Source organism: Podarcis vaucheri (assembly GCF_965113315.1).
Source record: "Podarcis vaucheri genome assembly, chromosome: 7".
In the NCBI taxonomy this organism is placed as follows: Eukaryota; Metazoa; Chordata; class Lepidosauria; order Squamata; family Lacertidae; genus Podarcis; species Podarcis vaucheri.
In genome coordinates, this window is record NC_138765.1 from 26,905,624 (window position 1) to 26,927,123 (window position 21,500).

General features: G+C 49.0%; 1 protein-coding gene across 6 annotated transcripts in view; it reads left to right on the forward strand.

The window, feature by feature from the left end:
• The window catches only part of LOC309537285 (mitochondrial peptide methionine sulfoxide reductase-like), a 41,163-nt gene extending 39,764 nt beyond the window's left edge, over positions 1–1,399 (forward strand). For all 6 annotated transcript variants that reach the window (XM_082232103.1, XM_082232106.1, XM_082232105.1 and 3 more), the window contains one exon: positions 628–1,399. In XM_082232103.1, the coding sequence (XP_082088229.1) occupies positions 628–786 (159 nt within the window). In that variant the 3' untranslated portion in view covers positions 787–1,399. The remainder of the gene's footprint in view (positions 1–627) is intronic.
• The last annotated feature ends 20,101 nt before the right edge of the window (positions 1,400–21,500 follow it).

Sequence of the window (21,500 nt, forward strand, 5' to 3'; positions counted from 1 at the left end):
TTCACGTGTGGTGAAATTAGCATAAGCATCTCGATGTTTTATATCTCCAGCACCAAGCTTCCAAAATTTGACGGATGCTATGAAGGCAGTGGTGGCGTAGACTTGTAACTAAAGATCTTGCAGGCAGGTGGGGGAAGGTCATACATAGCTCATTAGTAGAAGACATGCTTTGCAAAGCAGGTGGTTTCAGGTTCCAGTACCCGGCATAGACTCATAGAGTTGGAAGAGACCATGAGGATCAACCCTCTGCGAAGCAGGAATATGCAACTGCCCCATACAGGGATTGAACCTGCAACCTTACTGTCCTCAGCCCCACGCTCTAACCAACTGAGCTATCCAGGCATCTCCAGGCCTAGCTGAGGAAGATCCCCATCTGAAATCCTAGAGGGTTGCTGTCAGTCAGTGTACTAGGCAATAGTGAGCTATGGCCCTGCAGATAATGGTTGAACTCCAAATCCCATCAGCCTCAGCCAGTACAGTCCTTGGTCAGGGATGATGGGAGCTGTAGTCTTGACAACATCTAGAACGGTGCATGTTACCTATCCGTGGTTTGCGTTATGCTCTAACCACCCTGTTGGGAGTGCTAACTACCTGAATGTCTCTTCTGTTACTGTCATCCTTTGGCAGGAGCTGTCTAAGAAGCAACAGGGACGGATAACGACCGAGATCCAGGAGGCCAGCAAGTTCTACTACGCTGAAGATTACCACCAGCAATACCTGCACAAAAACCCTGAGGGGTTTTGCGGCCTGAAAGGCACTGGGGTTGCCTGCCCCATTGGCAAATGAGAGCCCGCCTCCTCCAGAGGGGAGTGTTCTTGGGAACCATGGTGATCGGAACCCTTCAGCAGTTGCCATGGAAACCGAAGCAGCCTAGCATCCTCCTTAATTCAGCTGTAATTTAGCAATTGGGGCTGTCCTTTCCTTCCTTTGTGTTTGTGGGATGCTGCAAGATTTGGGGAAGGAGGCAGACAACGGCCAGCCTGCCAGGAGACCGTCCTGTGCCTTGGATAAGATACAGCTACCCACCTATACAGGCCTCACATAGGAAAGGGGTGCCTTCTTCCTGGTTGCGGCCTCTTCAGATGTGCAGTCCTGTCTCAGAGAGGGCCAATGCAGAAAGACGAGACTGCCATTGCTCTGAGGCTGTGTTCACACTGAGGCATTAACACATGCGTGGGCCGCCGTTTCCATGTACCTGTTGTCGCACCTTGGTTGTCCGCACACAAATGCCTTCGATTTTCTCTGCAGATGTTTCCCATCCACAATAGCTGGGCACTGCTAGCTGGGTTGTATTTGGGCTGTGTGTTGTTCTCTATGCCCTTCCATTAGCACTGCCATCACTTCTGAACACTTGCGGTTTTTGTGTTTTTTTAAAAAATAAATACATTATTGGGACCAACTGGGCCAGTTACCTATTGAAACCCTTCTGTATGCAGAGTCAGCAGCATTTGGCTAGTGAAAATTGGGCTAGAGAGCAGACTTTGTACCAGTTGCCATTGCCCACACAGAGGTGCTTGCAGCTAAGAAGGCAATGAAGTTGTTTGTTGTAGGAAATCTGTAACTTGGATAGAAAATGTTCTAGTCTAGAGAAGAATGAGGCAGCCCTCCAGAGGGGCAGAGAGAGGAAAAGGGTGGATGTCCATGGCACAATGCTCACAATCCCATTGGCCCTCACCAGTAAGGAGCCATCTGCAGCTCTTCTGGAGACAACCGAGACAACCTACATTGTAAGTAGGTGGTTGTAGGGAATTGGCAAAAAACCAATTCCAGTGCAGCTGCATTTAAAGAAATTCTTGACTTGTACCAAAAGTTGTCGGGAGAACTACTGGAAGCCAGACAAGAGCCATAGAGGAAGCAGGGCGTGTGGAAGTCGGAAAGGGATTTTTTCCAAAAAAAAAAGTTCTAACAAGCCAACCCACAAAAAAAGCCCCACTGCAGTGTGTCCAGCTCACTGATGGCAGTGAGGTAGCCTTTTCAGATTGTCCCAGGGATAGGGGGACTCTTAAAAGGAGGCTGGCATGTGGATGATGGGCCAAAAATGTAGGTTCCAGGAGCTTCAAACACATGTTAATTGCTACAGTGGTGAAGCCCGGAGTGTTTTGGCAATGGTTTTTGCATCAAATACTATCTCTCCTGTGCTTTCCTTTGTAGCGTTCTCTTTAGGTCACCGTGACTTAGAGAGGCTGCCAGGAACTATGAAATATTATTCAGGATTTTCCACATCTGTGACCTGTGACTAAAGCCAAGGCCTTGTTTTCTCCCTCCGCTGTGTCTTATGGGCACACAACAGGCCAGCTGCTATTGAACGCAGCTACGCAGCTACTTCCTCATTTCACCAATCTGCAGCGAGAGACAGCTGGCCTGTGTCTCTCCTTCCCATTCTTTCTACCCATTGGCTGTGGCAGGCTATGCCACACTCACAGGGCTCTGATTGGCTCCTCTCTGCTCCTGCCCCGATTGGCCACGGGACCATTTATAACGCCACTCTGTTTTCAAGTTGCATTTCACAGCCCAATGGTTAATGGCGATGGGAGTTGTAGTCCACCCACATCTAGGGACCCAAGGTTGAAGAAATGGCACTAGATCACAGATCAACTGCTTAAATGTCTTCAGTGTGTGTAGTGGGATTGAGAGAAGAGTCTCTCTCAAAGGTTAGCTATTAGGGTTGTTTGTGTGTGTTGGGGGACGGGACTCATAGTATCTCCATCTTATGGAAGTGTCGTCTGCCCTCTGATGTTCATGGTGGTACTGGGGCCAGTGTAGGCATCAAGTCACTGAATTCAAAGTAGATCACAACCGGGGGAAACAGCCCTACTTCATCACCCTCCAAAACATCATAGAGTAATGCTGCTAGCAACACAGGCGCTTTTTTCAAGTTGCTACTGCTTCCAGAAGAATTGAGGGGGAAGGGGAGAAGTGGAGCAGTAGCTCATCTGCATATGCTAATTGTACTGTTCCAGTGACTGGCGGTGCTTTAAAAAGAAACCCAACACCAGCCAGGCAGCTGTAAAGCAATCCATGTGTCAACATATACAGTGATAAATGCATTTAGTGGGGGAAAGCATGTGTTGTGGGGGGTGGGGAGGGGATATGTCTAAGGCTGCAATCCTACATAAATTTACATGGGAGCCACATTTAATTCCCATGTGTCCTACATGCAAAGGATTGGATTACATGGAAGCACACACCCATTTTAGAACATAGAAAGAATTGAGGTGCACAGGATCCTGCCTTATAACTGAATCAGATGATTGGCCTATCTAACTCAGGTCTGCCTGCGCTGGCTGGCAGTGGCTCTGCGTTTTCAGACATGAGTCTTTCCTAGCTGTACCTGGAGATGCTGGAGATTAAACCTAAATCCTTCTGCATGCAAAACGGAACTGATCTGCCACTGAGTTCAGTAAGGCAGCCTTCTTATATGCAGTTAACCCATGCTCCACTGAACGTAGTGGGACTTGCTCCTGGGGGAACCTGCAAGGGGTTGTGTTGCACATCCCACTGAATTCAGTTTAACTCCCCCCCCACCTTAATGAAAAGCAGCCTTAGAAGGCTGTCCTTTAAAAATAATTAATTAAACAAATAGGAGAAATACAGAACACTCTGGCACATCAGTGTTTCAGTGTATGTCCCTGTATTTATTTAGCGAGCTTATTTTTGTCCTGCCTCTCTGTTGGAAAAGGAGCCCAGAGTGCCAAGAATGATAACCCAGACTTTGTTTCTATTGTGCATTCATGACGATGTGCTCGTGGTGGTATAAAGGGGAGCTGGTTATATCCTGTTCTTCTTCCAATACTGTTTCTGCCTTCAAAAGTTTTGGGTCTGCCCTCTTTCTTTTCTGCCTTTGTAGCTGTGTTCCATGAGGATGCCAGCAGGGGGAGCTGCGACATTAATCAGAGCGTGCTGCATGCACCAAAATAAAAATAAAAAGGCATAACCAAATCAGCCTCTCCTGGTCAGCATCGATCTGGCGATTGAGAATGAAAGAGAAAGAAGTAATCCATGCAAAGGGGAAAGGGGTTTTTCAGGTGGGACCTGATGCAAAAGTGAAATGGCTGATACGAAACGGGTTGGGGCCATAAACCACAAACACCTGATCTGTGACTGGTGCCCATTGGGACACAAGAGGCAGAAGGCTCGGAGCCCAACAGTAGGTGGCGCCAGAGCCAACTAAACCCTAGTTTTGTCCCCATCCTCCCTGCTGAGTTCTACAAGGGCAACACTGAGATGGAGGAGGAGGAGGAAGTTGGCCTTCGGGGCACAGTGAGGTTAGTGGGGGAGCACCCCATTTGTCCTAATGGCCAGGATAGCTTGGTTGGTTAAAGTGTGGTGATGATAATGCCAAGGTTGCAGGTTCGATTCCCATTTGGTACATCTGAATATTCCTGCATTGCAGGGGGTTGGACTACATGATCCTCCCAATTCTACAATTCAATGGCTCTTGTTTAAGTGTCTCTGTGAACAGTGGCAGACCTTGGGGTCTCAAATTTCAGCTGTTCCCTGCGCAACACCAAAACCCAGCGCCCCCATACCTCTCACTTTCCATCCAAACAATAGTCCTGGACAGCTGCTGGCAATTCCAGATGGAGTCCCCACCTGTATTTTAAGTCAGGACCTAGCATGAACTTTCTATTATCTTTACCTACCTGGGTTACCCTGAAACAATGACTTTTGGCTCTGAACTGGGAAGCAGCTGTATGGAAGTGAGAACTGGACCATAAAGAAGGCTGGTCACTGAAGAATTGATGCTTTTGAATTATGGTGCTGGAGGAGACTCTTGCGAGTCCCATGGACTGCAAGAAGATCACACCTATCCATTCTTAAGGAAATCAGCCCTGAGTGCTCACTGGAAGGACGGATCCTGAAGCTGAGGCTCCAATACTTTGGCCACCTCATGAGAAGAGAAGACTCCCTGGAAAAGACCCTGATGTTGGGAAAGATGGAGGGCACAAGGAGAAGGGGACGACAGAGGACAAGATGGTTAGACAGTGTTCTTGAAGTTACCAGCATGAGTTTGACCAAACTGCGGGAGGCAGGGGAAGACAGGAGTGCCTGGCGTGCTCTGGTCCAGGGGGTCACGAAGAGTCGGACATGACTAAATGACTAAACAACAATCTTTACCTATCAGGGTTATCCTGAAACAATGACTTTTGGCTCTGAACTGGGAAGCAGCTGAAGAGCTATTAGAGCTGCATGTTACAAATTCTATTTTTGTTTTTGTGTTGCTGCTTTGTTCACTTTATGGCAGTGGTGTGGAAATGTTGCTGGACTCCAGCTCCCATCATCCCTGACCATTGGCCATGCTGACTGGGGCCGATGGGAGATGGAGTTCAACATAACACCTGAAGGGTCACAGATGTTTCCCCGCCTCTGCTGTACCGGTATAGGCAAAGGGGGCCGTTCCAGCCAATCAGAGATCTCACAACAATGAACAGGACAACTATCCATAAGCAATCGGATTTGCCTATGTGACGGTGAGCAAGGCACTGGGAATGAATAAGCTAATGGTTTTTCCCCCCCAGATAGGGCAACTTAACCACCTTTCTTTCCTCTCAGCCTTTTGAATAATTTTTAAATCTTTCATTTGTTAGTGCTGTTGGTATTGCTTAGTCTGGCTGATTAATTTTAGCGGCGGTGGTGATTACATGGTTTGTGTGTGTCTGGGTTGTTATTGTTTGTATTAAGTGGTTAGCGATGTTGTGTTTCCGTTTTTGATTGCTATTTACAGTGCATTGGAAGGTTTATTGCTTTTTAATTGTATGTTGCCTTGAGGTGCACCCACAGGCTCATGACAGTGGGTGAACCTGGGTGCACAGCAGAGGAGGAGCCATTTTATTTTTTTTAACCTCTCATAGTAATACATCTAAGGCCAGCCCTGCAAGTTACACCAAAATAATGAAAGTCAAAATTAATTAAAATTGTAAAAACCAGAATTCAGTTAAGATGCCTGCTGGAATTTTAAAAAGTATTCAGTAGGTACCAGTGATTCAACAGGGAGGGGCCCTTTCTGACCTTGACTGGAAAGGAGTTCCATAAAATTGGCCCCACCATACTGAACGCACAGCTCCTGGAGAGTACAAAACATCCATCTGAGCCATAGGGGACCAGTAACAGTGACTCTCCCAAAGATCTCAATGAATGGGCAGGGATATAAGTGACTGGTGGGTCTTTGAAGTATCCTACACCCAATTTGTTAAGGCCCTTGAACCTGGACTGGTAGTGTATGGACAGCCAGTGATAATAATAGGATTTATTTATTTTCGCTACTGAGAATATTTGTGAAGAACTAAGAGGTTGTACCTAACTAAGTTCTCCTTGTGAGTAGACCCACTGAATTATCGGACCTAAGTTCGTCATGTCCATTAATTCCAATGGGTCTCCTCTGAGTAATAATAATTATAATTTATTATTTATACCCTTCCCATTGGGCTGGGTTTTCCCAGCCACTCTGGGTGGCTCCCAACAGAATATTAAAAACACGATAAAACATCAAACTTCAAAAACTTCCCTAAACAGGGCTGCCTTCAGATGTTTTTTTAAAGATAGGATAGCTGCTTATTTCCTTCGCATCTGAAGGGAGGGTGTTCCACAGGGTGGGTGCCACTACCGAGAAGGCCCTCTGCCTGGTTCCCTGTAACCCCACTTCTCGCAGTGAGGGGACCACCAGAAGGCCCTCAGAGCTGGACCTCAGTGTCCAAGCAGCCTGTCTACATCCAGGGACGCGGACTTATAAAAAATATTGGGGGGGCCCGGGAAAGCTCATGAATAATAAATAAGCTCATGAATATGCAAATAAAGTGGCGCCGCCTCCTCGTGAGCGAATAGGGGAGAGCGTGCTGCGCCTATTAATCAGCTCCAAAGGAAATTGGGTGGAGCTTTTGCTCGGGAGGGAGGGCAGGAGGCATGCAGGCAGCCTGACCCTGTGCATTTTGGGCTGGGGGAGGGGTGGCGATGGCGCTCTGCTGGAGGGGCGCCGGAGATTATTGGGGGGCGGAGCCCCCCCAAACGAATTTTTGAGGGGGCTCGGGCCCCCTCAAGCTCCATGGAGTCGGCGCCTATGTCTACATCCTCGGAGATAACAGATTGGAATTGATCCCATGCAACTTGACCAGACAGGACTCTAGCACTCTCCCGCTCTGGCCCTGCTCCCACAGTAGAGTCTACCTCTTTCCAAATGTGAGCAACTTTATCCGAGTAAAAATAGCATTGGTTGCGACCCTAAGTTACTTCAACTCAGTGCCAGTTTTAGAAGTCAGTGGACATACTTCTTGGTTGCTGATGCTGCTGAACCATTTGCTGTGATGAATCACCATCCCTACCTCTGCTGCAGTGTGTGGAAGAACACATCAGGAGTCTCCAGATCCGCAGTCCGCATTCCCAGAGTGCCATGGGCTCCAGCCACTGTTTGATAAGATCTCTGGTGAACTCCTTTATTTCAAAGTTCAGTGGAGTGAGCAATCTGCCTGCCTTGAACCTGCAGGTGATTCACTGAGGGAAGTTATTTTAGAAACAGGTGCAAGAGGGTGGCTCAGGACACACAGGAACTGTGTGAGTCAGGCAGGGAGGGAGGGAAATGCCTGCTTCCAGCTGTCTCTTAAGGTCCTTCCTTGGTCCAGTGGTACCATCAAAACAAGGCCTGGGGGCAGAGGTCGAGGGCCCTGCTTTGCAGAATTAAAAAAGGGCCTTAAACAAACTGAATAATATTATAATTTTAGAATACCTAACTGTGAAGATACATAGAATGAAAGGGCTTAAGGTCAGTGAGAAAGAGGAGGATTGGTTTGAGAAGATATTGAATTATTTTGTTAGGTTTGAACAATTTGGGGCAATTCAAATGTTAAAAGTTAAACCTTGTGGAGGGAGGAGTGTTAAGGTATATAGAAGTGTACATATGGTCGATTTGAATATGTTATTAGCAAATATTATTGAAAATGTATATTATTGAATATGTATATTATTGAATGGGACGTGGGTGGCGCTGTGGGTTAAACCACAGAGCCTAGGGCTTGCCGATCAGAAGGTCGGTGGTTTGAATCCCCGCGACGGGGTGAGCTCCCATTGCTTTGGTCCCTGCTCCTGCCAACCTAGCAGTTCTAAAGGACATCAAAGTGCAAGTAGATAAAGAGGTACCGCTTCGGCGTGAATGTAAATGGTGTTTCCGTGCACTGCTCTGGTTTGCCAGAAGCGGCTTAGTCATGCTAGCCACATGACTCAGAAGCTGTATGTCGGCTCCCTCGGCTAATAAAGCAAGACGAGTGCCACAACCCCTAATGTCTGCAACTAGACCTAATGGTCAGGGGTCCCTTTACCTTTACCTTTACCTTTATATTATTGAATATTGTATACCCAGTGTATCAGCTGCCTGGGGGGGTTTCACTATTTGTGTTTTGGTGGTTGGTAAAAAATTATATATATTAAAAAGGGCCTTAAAAACACATCAGGGCTGGCTTCCCACATTGGGAAGTCTTAAGTCCTTAAGTCAAACTATGGAACTCGCTCCCACAGGAGGCAGTGATGCCCACCAATTTAGATGGCTTTAAAAGAGGATTCGATGAATTTGTGGAGGGGAAGGCAACTGATAGCTTCTAGCCATGATGGCTATGCTCTGCCCAGTGGCGTAGCGTGGGTTGTCAGCACCCAGGGCAAGGCAAGTAATTTGCGCCCCCTAACCCGTGGATTTGCACCCCCTAACCCTAACCCCCAGATGTTGTGCCCGGTGCGGCCGGCCCCCCCTGCACCCCCCACGCTACGCCACTGGCTCTGCCTCCATGGTTGGAGGCAGAAATGCTTCTGAATACCAGTTACTGGAATCCACAGGAGGGGAGAGTTCTCTCGTGCTTGAATCCTGCTTGTGGCTTTCTCTCAGGCATCTGGTTGGCCACAGTGAGGGCCGGATACTGATCCACATGGGCCACCGGCCTGATTCAGCAGGCTCTTCTTATGTTCTTACCTCACTGGAGAGCCAGCACCTGCTATTTCCCTCCCCGCGTTTTGCTGTTGAATCTGCTCTTGCATAGTTTCCTTCTCTTCTGATCGACTTCATCTCACGTGCTTTTCATTATTGGGATTTCCTGGACAAAACAACTTACCCACATTTTAAGAGGGGAAAGATAAGCTTCGCAAGAGCTGAAATGCTGAGTCAAAGCGGAGCTCTTTGCAAGCCCACAGAGAATGCGACCCTGCGCATGTTTACTCAGAAGATGGAATGGGGGAGAAATTCCATTTGGTTCTTGCTTAAAGGCAAACCTATTTAATCTGCACTTTCTGGAACAATACAATGGTGCCCCGCAAGACGAATGCCTCGCAAGACGGAAAACTCGCTAGACGAAAGAGTTTTCCGTTTTGGAGGTGCTTCGCAAAACGAGGTTTTGGAGGTGCTTCGCACCGTTTTGGAGGTGCTTCGCAAGACGAAAATGTCTTGCGAGTTCCTGCAGGTTTTTTTCCCTTCCCCCCCTTTTTCTAAGCCGCTAAGGGGACGCGGGTGGCGCTGTGGGCTAAAGCCTCAGCGCCTAGGGCTTGCCGATCGAAAGGTCGGCGGTTCGAATCCCCGCGGCGGGGTGCGCTCCCGCTGCTCGGTCCCAGCGCCTGCCAACCTAGCAGTTCGAAAGCACCCCCGGGGGCAAGTAGATAAATAGGTACCGCTTACCAGCGGGAAGGTAAACGGCGTTCCGTGTGCGGCTCTGGCTCGCCAGAGCAGCGTTGTCACGCTGGCCACGTGACCCGGAAGTGTCTCCGGACAGCGCTGGCCCCCGGCCAATAGATGTGAGATGGGCGCACAAACCCCAGAGTCTGTCAAGACTGGCCCGTTCGGGCAGGGGTACCTTTACCTTTAAGCCGCTTATCAGCTGTTCCGATAAGCCGCTAATAGCACTAATCCGCTAATCCGTCAATGGGCTTGCTTCGCAAGACAAAAAAACCGCTAGACGAAGAGAATCACAGAACGGATTCTTTTCGTCTTGCGAGGCACCACTGTATGTGAACTGAAATGCAGCCATTCATCAAAAGTTGCACTTCTCTGAATGTTGTGATACTTTTCTCCAGCCAAGGAATGGGTACAAAAATGCAAAAATGGTTATGGTGTGCATAGAAATGCATGTTAGGAATAGTAACATACAAAAATGCATTATACTGGGAGGAAACGCTTTGCAAAGATGCATTTATTAAGGCAAAATTGCATACAAAAATGTGTACATGAGGAGAAATCAAAAAAGGTTTATATGAGGCTTTGTTTTTAAAAATCACAAACTGATGAGAAAATGTGGAGGACCGAAGACTGGAAAATGAGAAACGGAGTGAAACTGAAATGGACAGATGGACAGTCAGAAGTAAAAATGAACCGTGCTCTGTGTGTGTTATTCCCTTGTATACTTCATTTTTACATTGAGGTTATTCATTGCATCTATCTCTAAAGAGAAAGGGTCACCTAGAAGCATTAACAAACAAAAACAAATTTGGGATTACAGCCCTGCAGCAAAGTCCTGTAAATCAGGAACAGGGAACCTGTGGCTCTCCAAAAGACTCCATTTCCCATCAGCCCCAGCCAGCATCGCCCAATGGTCGGGGGGGGGGGTTGGGAGTTGTAGTCCATCATCATCTGGAGGACCACAGGTTTCCCACCTCTGCTTTACACCACTACTCAGAAGCAAGGATCCTGCTTTTTAGGGGGGGGGAGAGAAGCATCTGGTAGGAAAGGGATTTTCTTTTAAACAAGAAATGAAAATTTGCCAGAATTTTTGTGTGGATTTTGCCAGCAAATTTTTGTATGGAATTTTGGCTACTATACACATTTTTTTTGCAGAGCAGTTTCACCTAATATGATGTGCTTAATATGCTATTTTCATACTATATGCACTTCTATGTGCATTTTGCTGAAGCACGTGCATTTTTTGCACGTATTACTTGACCAAAGAACCTCCCTTGCAAAATTTGGAGAGGTGCGGATTTTGAAGGATGGCTGTGTTTCAGCTCACATATTGCTTTAGAAAGCGGAGATAAGGTAGTTCACCTTCAAATGCTAACCGAATTACATTTCTCCCCCAGCCTTAATGCGGGCATATGTCTAGCATGTGATAAAATCCACAAGGCCCTTGACTTCCTCTAATCATTTTAGCTGAAATCCTGCCCTCCAATTAGCCGCCTAAAAACAGTAGCTAAGAGAGCCATCCCAAAAGGTAACAGTGCCAGGCCTTCTCAGGCACACACAAGTTTAGAAAAAAATGTAAGAATAGACCTTCTGAATCGCAAGGAGCCCACAGGCAAGTTATGAGCACAGGACCACTTTGCCCAGCTGTACATCCCAGCATCTGGTTTTCAGAGGCATAATGTCTCTGACAATGGAAGTAGAGCAGAACTTCCACATGGCTAGCAACCATTGATCGCCTTCTCCTCCATGGATTTGTCTGATCCTCTTTGAACCCATCCATGTTGGTGGGTCTCCCTGTCTCCTGTGGGAGCCAGTTCCATAGTTTAACTTTGTTCTGTGTGGAGAGGGACTTTATTTTATCTGTCCTGAATCTTCCAACAGGACAGGAGAGACCTGTCACAGTGGCTATGATCTGCCACCACTGTTGGAGGCCACAGGCCTCGGAAACCCAGTTGCTGGGAGCCACAAGTGAAGAAAGTTGCTCTCGCACTCAAGCCCTGCCTGTGGGCTTCCTCTGGGCATCTGGTTGGCCACCATGAGAGGAGACGGCAGGACTAGATGGGCCATTGATGCGACCCAACAGCCAGGCTCTTCGAATGTTCACACAGGGTTCTTTGAGCCCTGCCTGGGCCACCTGAGCTGAGGGAAGGAGAAGCATCTGGTAGCAAAGCTGTTTCCTTCCCCCACCGCCTCATGTCTCTTGTTGTCTTATCATCATTGGCTTGTGTGCTTTTTGCCCTCCCTGCTGCAACTGGGACATGCTTGGTCAGGTGGGCGGGTGTTAATGAGGAAACAACAGGAAGCATTTCGGGTCTTTTATTAGCTGCTGTGCTGTGCCTCGCAGCTGGAGGTGAGTAATCTGATCTCTGCGGTGTCCTGTTTGCCACTCCTGCTGCAAGCCACGTTACCCCATCCCAGTTCACCTGGTGCCGGACCAGCCTGCAGCTCACCCTGATCTCGACACCCACACCCGGGCCGCCCTTCCTCTCCTCTCCGCCCACGTTCCCCCAGAAGCTTTGTTGCTCGCTGTTAACAAGCCGCCGACCCAGCTCCGGCACCGAGAGCGGCTAGGTATGTTGTCGTCTCTGCCACCTACTCACGTCCTGTCTGAAGCACAAGTCCCCAGCTGCACATCTTAAAAGTGAGGATCATGCTTCTGGGCTGGGTTCAAGTGAGGCTTGTTTTGCTGAAACACCACTATGCCTCTGTGGCCCTGCATTCCAGGGGAACAGTTTCTGCTTTCAGAGCTTTCCAAGTAATCGGTGCACCTATTTTTGCATCCCGGTTCCTCAAAGCAACCCATTTATTGAGAATGCATCCGAATTTGCTGGTGCAAAAGTTACGCAGAGGTTAGATTATAGGTAAAGGTAAAGGGACCCCTGACCATTAGGTCCAGTCATGGCCGACTCTGCGGTTGCGGCGCTCATCTCACTTCATTGGCCCAGGGAGCCGGCATACAGCTTCCGGGTCATGTGGCCAGTATGACTAAGCCGCTTCTGGCGAACCAGAACAGCGCACGGAAACGCCGTTTACCTTCCCGCCGGAGCAGTACCTATTTATCTACTTGCACTTTGTGCTTTCGAACTGCTAGGTTGGCAGGAGCAGGGACCGAGCAACAGGAGCTCACCCTGTCGCGGGGATTTGAACCGCCGACCTTCTGACCAGCAAGCCTTAGGCTCTGTGGTTTAGCCCACAGCGCCACCCGCGTCCCTAGGTTAGATTATACCCACCCTCTTTTGGCTGCCTGTTAGCCACTAGGTTAAGTTCAAGGTGCTAGTTTTAGGAAACATAGGAAGCTGCCTTGTATTGAGTCAGACCATTGGTCCATATAGCTCATTACCGTTTACACTGACTGGTAGCAGCTCTCCCAAGGTTTCAAGCAGCCATATTTCCCAGCCCTACCTGGAGATGCCAGCTTCTCTACCATGGAGCTACAGCCCTTCCAAACCCCTATGCAGCTTGGGACCAGGATACCTGAAAGATTGTGTCACCCTGATATACCCAATCAAACACTGCACTACACCTCCCAGGATTCACTGAAGGAAGTCATGTGATCTTAATGTGCAATGGATGTGCTATAAATATATGGGGTAGATCTGCCCTGAATCTTTTAACAACCTCTAAATATGAGACAGAGGAGACCTATTATTAGGATGGATAAAACTGCTGTTTTTCATTCTCTACATTTCTCATTTTTCCTATCTTAAATTCAGTTCTTTACTTTTCTGAAAAAATGGCATGCATTAAAAAAAAAGTCCTCATGGAAATTCATTAGCATTTGAGGGCAAATTATTCACATTTTTATATACATATTTTTACAAGCAATTTCCCCCAGGAAGATGCCTTTTTGTATGTAATTTCACAAGTATTCTATACTCATATTTGTACTACATCATTGGCTGGAGAGCTACACCACAAAATTCTGAGAAGTACAGATTTCTTAGGATAGCTGTGTTTCAGTTTGTGAGTTGATTTGAGAAGGGCGAATGAAGCACTTTCTCATTAAAATGTAAACAAAACTTTCTCCTCCATCCCTCAGGTTTGCATAAAAAAACCAAAAACCCAAGAAACTTTTCCTCCCACATAATGGTCTCACAACCAAAATTCCCTCTCTGGGGCAGTGTGCAATACATTTTGCTGCCTGAGGCAAAGGAAGAGATGACACCCTCCCCCATTCTAGGTTCAGAGGTCAACTGGTTTGACATTTTAAACTTACTTTAGTATTGTTGACAAGGCAGCCTCCTCCACTGCAGTTTCGGGATGGGCAAGACATGTCATCCAGCCCAGCCAGCTCTGCCCTCCCACAGAGGGGAATTCCCATTGCGCTTAAGATGAAAGTTAGCGTGGTGTAATAATTAGAGGGTTGGACCTGGGAGGTCAGGATTCAAATCCCCATGAATGGGCAAGAGAAGAGACTCGTGTTCACCACCTTGAGCTCCTTGGCAGAAAAGTGGGATATAAACAATAATAAAAATAAAAATAACTCAGCACTTGCTTCCTCACTCTGCCTAATGACAGGGCCGGCACTAATCATCTCGTTGAAGATGCTATTGGAGAAGGTTCTGCTGGTGCCAATGTGTGGCTTGCTTTCTCAGCGCAAACAGTAGCCTTGGCAGGCCTATGGTGCAAGAGGAAGTGGGCGAACCTCTCCTACCCACATGCTGTGGTCCTGATCCTCCCCCCTACATACTATTGCATTTAGAGGTTGTCGCTTCTTTTAAAGGAGATTTATGTAGATTTAAGTGATGTGTTTTGCATCATGTGTAGCCAGGGCTTCAGCTATCCTTTCAACACCAGGAAAAAACAAGCACAAGTCATTCATCTTTCTCTTGTAAAGTCGGCTACACTGAACATACATGATCAACATGTCTTCCTGTACATTTTGGAGCATCTTGTGTGTTTGTTTGTGGGGAAACGAACAGCATCAGTGCCCATTCAACAAGTGGGATCTATCGGCAAGTATATCCATGTTTGCAAATGTATTGTCTTGCATGACAGAGACAAATTGCGCATCCCGGACGCAATGGGCTACCAATGCAGTTTTCAAAAAGGTATCTTCGATGTCATCTAGTCCACCCCCTTTCAATAAATTATCTGTACTGCAGAACACAACTACAGCACCTCTGACCAACAGCCACCAACCCTTAGTTTGAATGCCTCCAGCAAATGAGAGCCCACTAGCTCCCAAGGAAACCTGTTCTTATCAGAAGGGTTGACATGTGGGAAACAAGAGCAGGCTTGTTTTCTGTTGCCCTAGAAGGCAAGGCAGGGATCAATAGACTGGCATTGCAGGGTGGAAGATTTTGGCAGAGTATGAGGAGACCCCTCCTAGTGATGCAAGCTGCTCTTTCACTGGAGCAACTGAAAGAGAACAGGTGGCTGCCTGCCAGGGGTGCTGAGGTTGCCCCCTAAACTACAGCTCTGACAGTCAGCAGCAGTTTGGACTTGATGACCTCTAAGACATCTTCATATTCCATGAAGGAGAAAGGAGCAAGCAGCAAGGCTGGAGGCAGGTCAAAGGTTGCTAGACCATGGATAGCTCCCAGTGAGCAACTTGCTGCAAAGAAAGTCAGGGGCAGACTGGGCCTTTTAAGTACAGTGGTACCTCGGGTTAAGTACGTAATTCGTTCCGGAGGTCCGTACTTAACCTGAAAGTGTTCTTAACCTGAAGCACCACTTTAGCTAATGGGGCCTCCTGCGGCCGCCGCGCCGCCGGAGCACGATTTCTGTTCTCATCCTGAAGCAAAGTTCTTAACCTGAAGCACTATTTCTGGGTTAGTGGAGTCTGTAACCTGAACCGTATGTAATCTGAAGCGTATGTAACCCAAGGTACCACTGTATCAGTCTCCAGTCTAGCTCCTCCACACACACACACACACCCTTTCTAGAGAACTGCAGAGCCTTAAAGGGCCAACCCCCTGGCCTGAAGTCAGACACTCTTCCTCCGCCCCACAGCCTCCCTCCTGGTGCTCTCCCTGCAACAACAATCTGATAATGGGCATTAGGAGGCACCTGGTTCCTCAGGGGAAGGTGCTTGTGAGGGTCAGGGCTCTGGTCCCATAAGCCCTGGTGGTCTAGGAGGTTCCTCTGGGGGCTCCTGTCCAACAGACTCAGGTGCAATGGTCTCCATCCTTTCTGCACTTAGCTGGGAGCCATGAACCTGACCTGGTGAGCCTGCAGTCTACAACTCCATGCCTGGATAATAATAATAATAAAATTTATTTATACCCCTCCCCAGCCAAGACCGGGCTCAGGGCGGCTAACACCTGGTATAAAAACAAATTGATTGAAATAACTTAGAAGGAAGATTAAAATACAACATTAAAACATTAAAATACAGCTTCATTTCAATGGAAACTCAAATCAAAAACTTTTTGGGGGACGAAAACGTCAAGTCTTCACCAAGGCTAACTTTCCAGACTGGTCCTACATGGGCCAGAAAAAAGCCAGGGAAGTCCCCAAATAGGAGTTCCATCACAAGAGGGGAAAGGAAAAAAGAAGAGGGGGAGGGAATCGATTCCAAGCCAAAGGCCAGGCGGAACAACTCTGTCTTACAGGCCCTGTGGAAAGAAATCAAATCCTGCAGGGCCCTGGTCTCATGAGACAGAGCGTTCCACCAGGACAGAGCCAGTGTTGAGAAGGCCCTGGCTCTGGTTGAGGCTAATCTAACTTCCTTAGGGCCCGGGACCTCTAAGGTGTTGCTATTTATGGACCTTAAGGTCCTTCGTGGGGCATACCAGGAGAGGCGGTCCCATAGATACGAGGGTCCTAGGCCGTGAAGGGATCACTGCTAGATTCAGGGATCATGACAACAGCAGACTGGAGATCATAGGTCGGTGTCGTATCGTCTAGTTTGGCCATGAGTAATGCCTTGTTGTGAATATCTTATGCTATAGATCGCCCTGCGCATTGCCTACCACATCAGCAGCGTCAAAAATGATCTTCAGGCCAGTCTGCAGAGGGTTTTGTTTTGTTTATATTTTTAATTGCTGTTCTGGAGGGATCTTGATTTACAAAATTCCAGTTCCTTTGACTCACGGTAATTTAGAGTGATAAACCTGCAGGTGTACAATTGAATTAGCATATGCAAATGAGAAATGGCTGGTGGGGAGGCTTCTGTTCTGGGGCAAGGTCAGGCCCAGTCAAAGAGGCGTTGCATTGGCAGGTGTGCTGACTCACAGGAAGTAGCCCATTTGGTTGATTCATCAGCCCCAGAGGGTTTCTATCTTGCTGTCTGAGCTTTTCCCTGCCGCCTTCAGTTTGCATGCAAAACATCGCAAAAGTTCATGGCAGGCCCTGGAGCATGAGGATTGCTCCTGGGGCATGTTCTGAAGTCACGTGAAGCCACAAACTTGCTGCAGCGAAGCTGATCTGGTCTGGATCTGGTTGATGCTTGGTGGGAGACTGCCTTGGGCCATTACAGTTTCTGGAAGCTGCCTTATATTGAGTCAGACTGTTGGGCCGTCTAACACAGTGTTGTCTAGGCTGATGGGCAACAGCTCTCCAGGGCGTTCCCAGCCCAACCTGGAGATGCTCAGGAATGAACCCAGGAGCCTTTGCATCCAAACCAGATGCTGTGTCCCAGTTCTAAGGCAGTGTTTCCCAACCCGTGTTCCGCGGCACACTAGTGTGCCGTGGAACGTTGCCTTGTGTTCCGTGGGAGGGAGGCGGGCGAGTCGGGCGGTGAGAGGCGGGGCAGCGGCGGCGAGCACACGCGGGGCGGCGAGCGAGCGAGCTCCCACATCCCATCGCCGCTCGCTACTGGGCCTGCACTTCCGGGCCTGCCCCAGGAGGTGGGGTTGCGGGCATCACGCCCTTCCCCACGTGAGCGGGGAATCCCATCCGCCCCCACGTGAGCGGGGAATCCCATCTCAGCCCCCGCGAGAGCTGGGGAATCCCATCCGGCCACGCCTCCTGGCCAGCCAATCGGCTGGCTGGAGGGGGCGTGGCTTGCCCTATTTAGGGCCGGAGCGGAGGGGGCTCGCCCTCTCTTCTCCGGCTAGCCCCATCGCCGCTCGCTACTGGGCCTGCGCATGCTCGGCGAGCACACGCGGGGCGGCGAGCGAGCAAATCCCATCCGCCCCCACATGAGCGGGGAATCCCATCTCAGCCCCTGCGAGAGCAGGGGAATCCCATCCGGCCACGCCTCCTGGCCAGCCAATCAGCTGGCTGGAGGGGGCGTGGCTTGCCCTATTTAGGGCCGGAGCGGGTGTGCCGCGAGATTTTTTTCATGAAACAAGTGTGCCTTTGCCCAAAAAAGGTTGGGAAACACTGTTCTAAGGGGTCTCATAGAATCATAGAGTTGGAATAGACCACAAGGGCCATCGAGTCCAACCCCCTGCCAAGCAGGAAACACCATCAGAGCACTCCTGACATATGGTTGTCAAGCCTCTGCTTAAAGACCTCCAAAGTAGGAGACTCCACCACACTCCTTGGCAGCAAATTCCACTGTCAAACAGCTCTTACTGTCAGGAAGTTCTTCCTAATGTTTAGGTGGAATCTTCTTTCTTGTAGTTTAGATCCATTGCTCCGTGTCCGCTTCTCTGGAGCAGCAGAAAACAACCCCCTTCGCAGTGCAACAGCTATACCCAGTCATCCAATTTATTAAATATTTAATTAATATTTTTATTTCCAGCACTTCTTACCCAAAAAGCCCAGGCTGGGTTACCAAAACGAAAATGCTGTGCAAAGTAATACAATCGTTTGCAGTACCCAAGTGACCTACCTGGGGCACAAGCCTGGGCAGTGTGTGTGGAGGTCCTGGGCTGCCCAGATGGCAAGACCTCTCAGCTTCACTGATGTGGGCCAAAGGAAATCAGAGCAATGCATTTGGTACCAGCTTGGCTGCAGGAATTGCCAGAAGGAGGCGTACAAGGTGCCGTCCGACCAGTGGCGTAGCGTGGGGGGTGCCAGGGGTGCCGGCCGCACCGGGCGCAACATTGGGGGGGGCGCGTTTGGCTGGCCCTTTGCAAGACGAAAGTCCATAGGGAAATCTCCGGGACAGCGGGGAAGCGCAACGCGTCTTCCCCACTGTCCTTGGACCTCCTCCGAAGGCTGGCGGTGGGGCGGAGAGACCTCCTCCCGCCGCCAGGCTTCGGAAGCAGTGGCGTAGCGTGGGTTGTCAGCACCCGGGGCAAGGCAAGCAATTTGCGCCCCCTAACCCTAACCCCCAGATGTTGCGCCCGGTGCGGCCGGCCCCCCCTGCACCCCCCACGCTACGCCACTGTTCGGAAGGATGCTCCGAAGGCTGGTGGCGGGAGGAGGGCTCGCCGCCCCACCGCCAGGCTTCGGAAGGCTGCTCCGAAGCCTGGCGGTGGGGTGGGGAGACCTCCTCCTGCCGCCAGGCTTCGGAAGGCTGCTCCGAAGCCTGGCGGTGGGGCGGAGAGACCTTCTCCCCGTGCCAGCCTTCGGATGGCTGTTCTGAAGACTTGTGGTGGGAGCAGTGGCGTAGCGTGGGGGGTGCACCTGGCGCAACATCTGGGGGGGCGCGGAAGAGACTCGAGTGCTAAAATCCACGGGTTAGGGGGTGCAAATTACTTGCCTTGCCCCGGGTGCTGAGAACCCACGCTACGCCACTGCGTCCGACCATTTAAGGACTCCACTCTGGATTTGTGTAGGGTTTATTTCTTAGCATTTTCCTCTCCCAAAAATGTGAAACAACAACAACAATCACTTTGAGACTTTTTTGGGGGGGGGTTTGCAATCAAGCTGTATATCTATATCTATCGATAAAACGAAAATAAATTAGGCCATACAGTGGTACCTCAGGTTAAGTACTTAATTCGTTCTGGAGGTCCGTTCTTAACCTGAAACTGTTCTTAACCTGAAGCACCACCTTAGCTAATGGGGCCTCCTGCTGCTGCCGTGCCGTCGGAGCCCGATTTCTGTTCTCATCCTGAAGCAAAGTTCTTAACCTGAAGCACTATTTCTGGGTTAGCGGAGTCTGTAACCTGAAGCGTATGTAACCTGAAGCATATGTAACCCGAGGTACCACTACATGTTCAAAACACATTCCTTCCCTCAAAGAATTCTGGGCAGTGTAGCCAATCACAGAGCTAACAATTCATAGTAACCCTTAACAAACTACAGTCCTTTTGGTAATCAAGACAGGGGATGTTCCCACCCCATTGCATTGCCGTGCCTAGAAAAAGTGCACCATTCTTGATTCCTGCTTGTTAGGCAAACGCTGAAGGCACAGAAGCCCCATCCTTCTTGGAGGGGGGGGAAGGCAGAAGCATAAATTCCCAGTGGCAAGCATTGCTCCTGGGCTGTACAAAAGGAACAGCTTGCCCCCCACCCCCAGGCAACAACCGCAACATAGATCCTCCCTTCTGATTCCCGCCTGCTTTGTGCGCAGGCCTGCCGCCTCGGGCCGCTGGACCTGAAGGAGGACTTGGGGCTTGCTGGGGGTTGGTGGGGAAATCGAATACAAAGAACTGAAACCAGCACATTGGCAACTCAGCGCTTTCCCAAGGGAGAAGCAGCCAGCCCACATTCCCTTCCTCTGCCTGCACTTTCCCTTTCAAGGTTCTCAGGGTAATTAGTACTTTGCTAATGACACACCTTTCAAGCGCTTGCCCAGGTGCGAGGAAATGATTGCTCACTCCGCTGCCTGGGCCGTGTCCCCACAAGCCGAGGGGGAAGCAGGTTCCTTGCCTTTCAGAGCAGGGGTTGACGGGCTGTCATGCAAGCTGCTTTCTGGCGATTCCACCGCCATGCACAAAGGCACACAGAGAGCTACTTTCTTCGTGCACTGAACACCCATGTGTGATCAAGGCTAATAGTGCTTTTTTCTCTGTGCAGGGATGCCTCAGGTACACTGCCATGGGGAAAATTGGGGATGGGGGGGGTCACCTGAGTAGAGTGCATGCAGGTAAACTCATTCATGACTGTTCACACATGACCTTCAACTAAGGTCGGGCAAACTCCCAGTGTGTCCCCTTCAATCTGTGGCAGGCAGCACTCATTGGAACTACTAGAGTAAAAGCCAGGTGGCCAATAGGAGGTGGAACCAGAGCCTTTGACAGGTAAAGTGACCCCCTAAGTAGTTGTGTGTGCTGGATATTTAGAACGCTATTAGACACAAAGTGTGAAGTTGGAAGAAAATTGTGCTATTGGAAAGCTGATAATGTGCAGTTTGAAAAATGAGGCGGGGGTATTAGACTTGTTATGTGCTTATTCAACACTTAAATGACAGGTGGTGTCTGGGACAGGATGTACACAAATTAATATGCAACCCCCAATCTCAGGAAGTTTTAAATGTTTGATGTTTTACTATGTTTGTATATATGCTGTAAGCTGCCCAGAGTGGCTGGGGAAACCCAGTCAGATAAGGTGGGGTATAAATAATAAAATTGTTGTTGTTGTTGTTGTTGTTGGGCAAAACACAGTCAGTTCTCATATTTAAAACATCCCACTGAAATCATATTAAAACACCTTTTTTTCTTTTTGGTGAGAACTTCCTCTTCTTCATCTTCACCCCTACGCAGGTAACACTTCATCACATCCCAATAAAAACCCTTAAACTATTTCTTTTCTCTGTGTGTGTTTCTGTTAGTTACTGAACTAAGGCAGGCACAGAAACGAATCATTGCTGCATAGTAGGTTTCCTACTCCTCCATTGATGCAGTGGGTAGACCAACTACATAGATTGAAAAGACACAAGACACACATTTTAAATATATGATCCCCCCAAAAAAATATATATCCTGGGAATTGTAGTTTCCCCATAACAGTGCAACAGTTCTCAGTACCCTTTACAAACTACAGTTCACAGGATTCTCAGGGTGGGGGAAATCATGTGCTTTAAATGTATGCTGGATGTGCTGTAACTGTATGGTGTGCATCTGCCCATACAGTC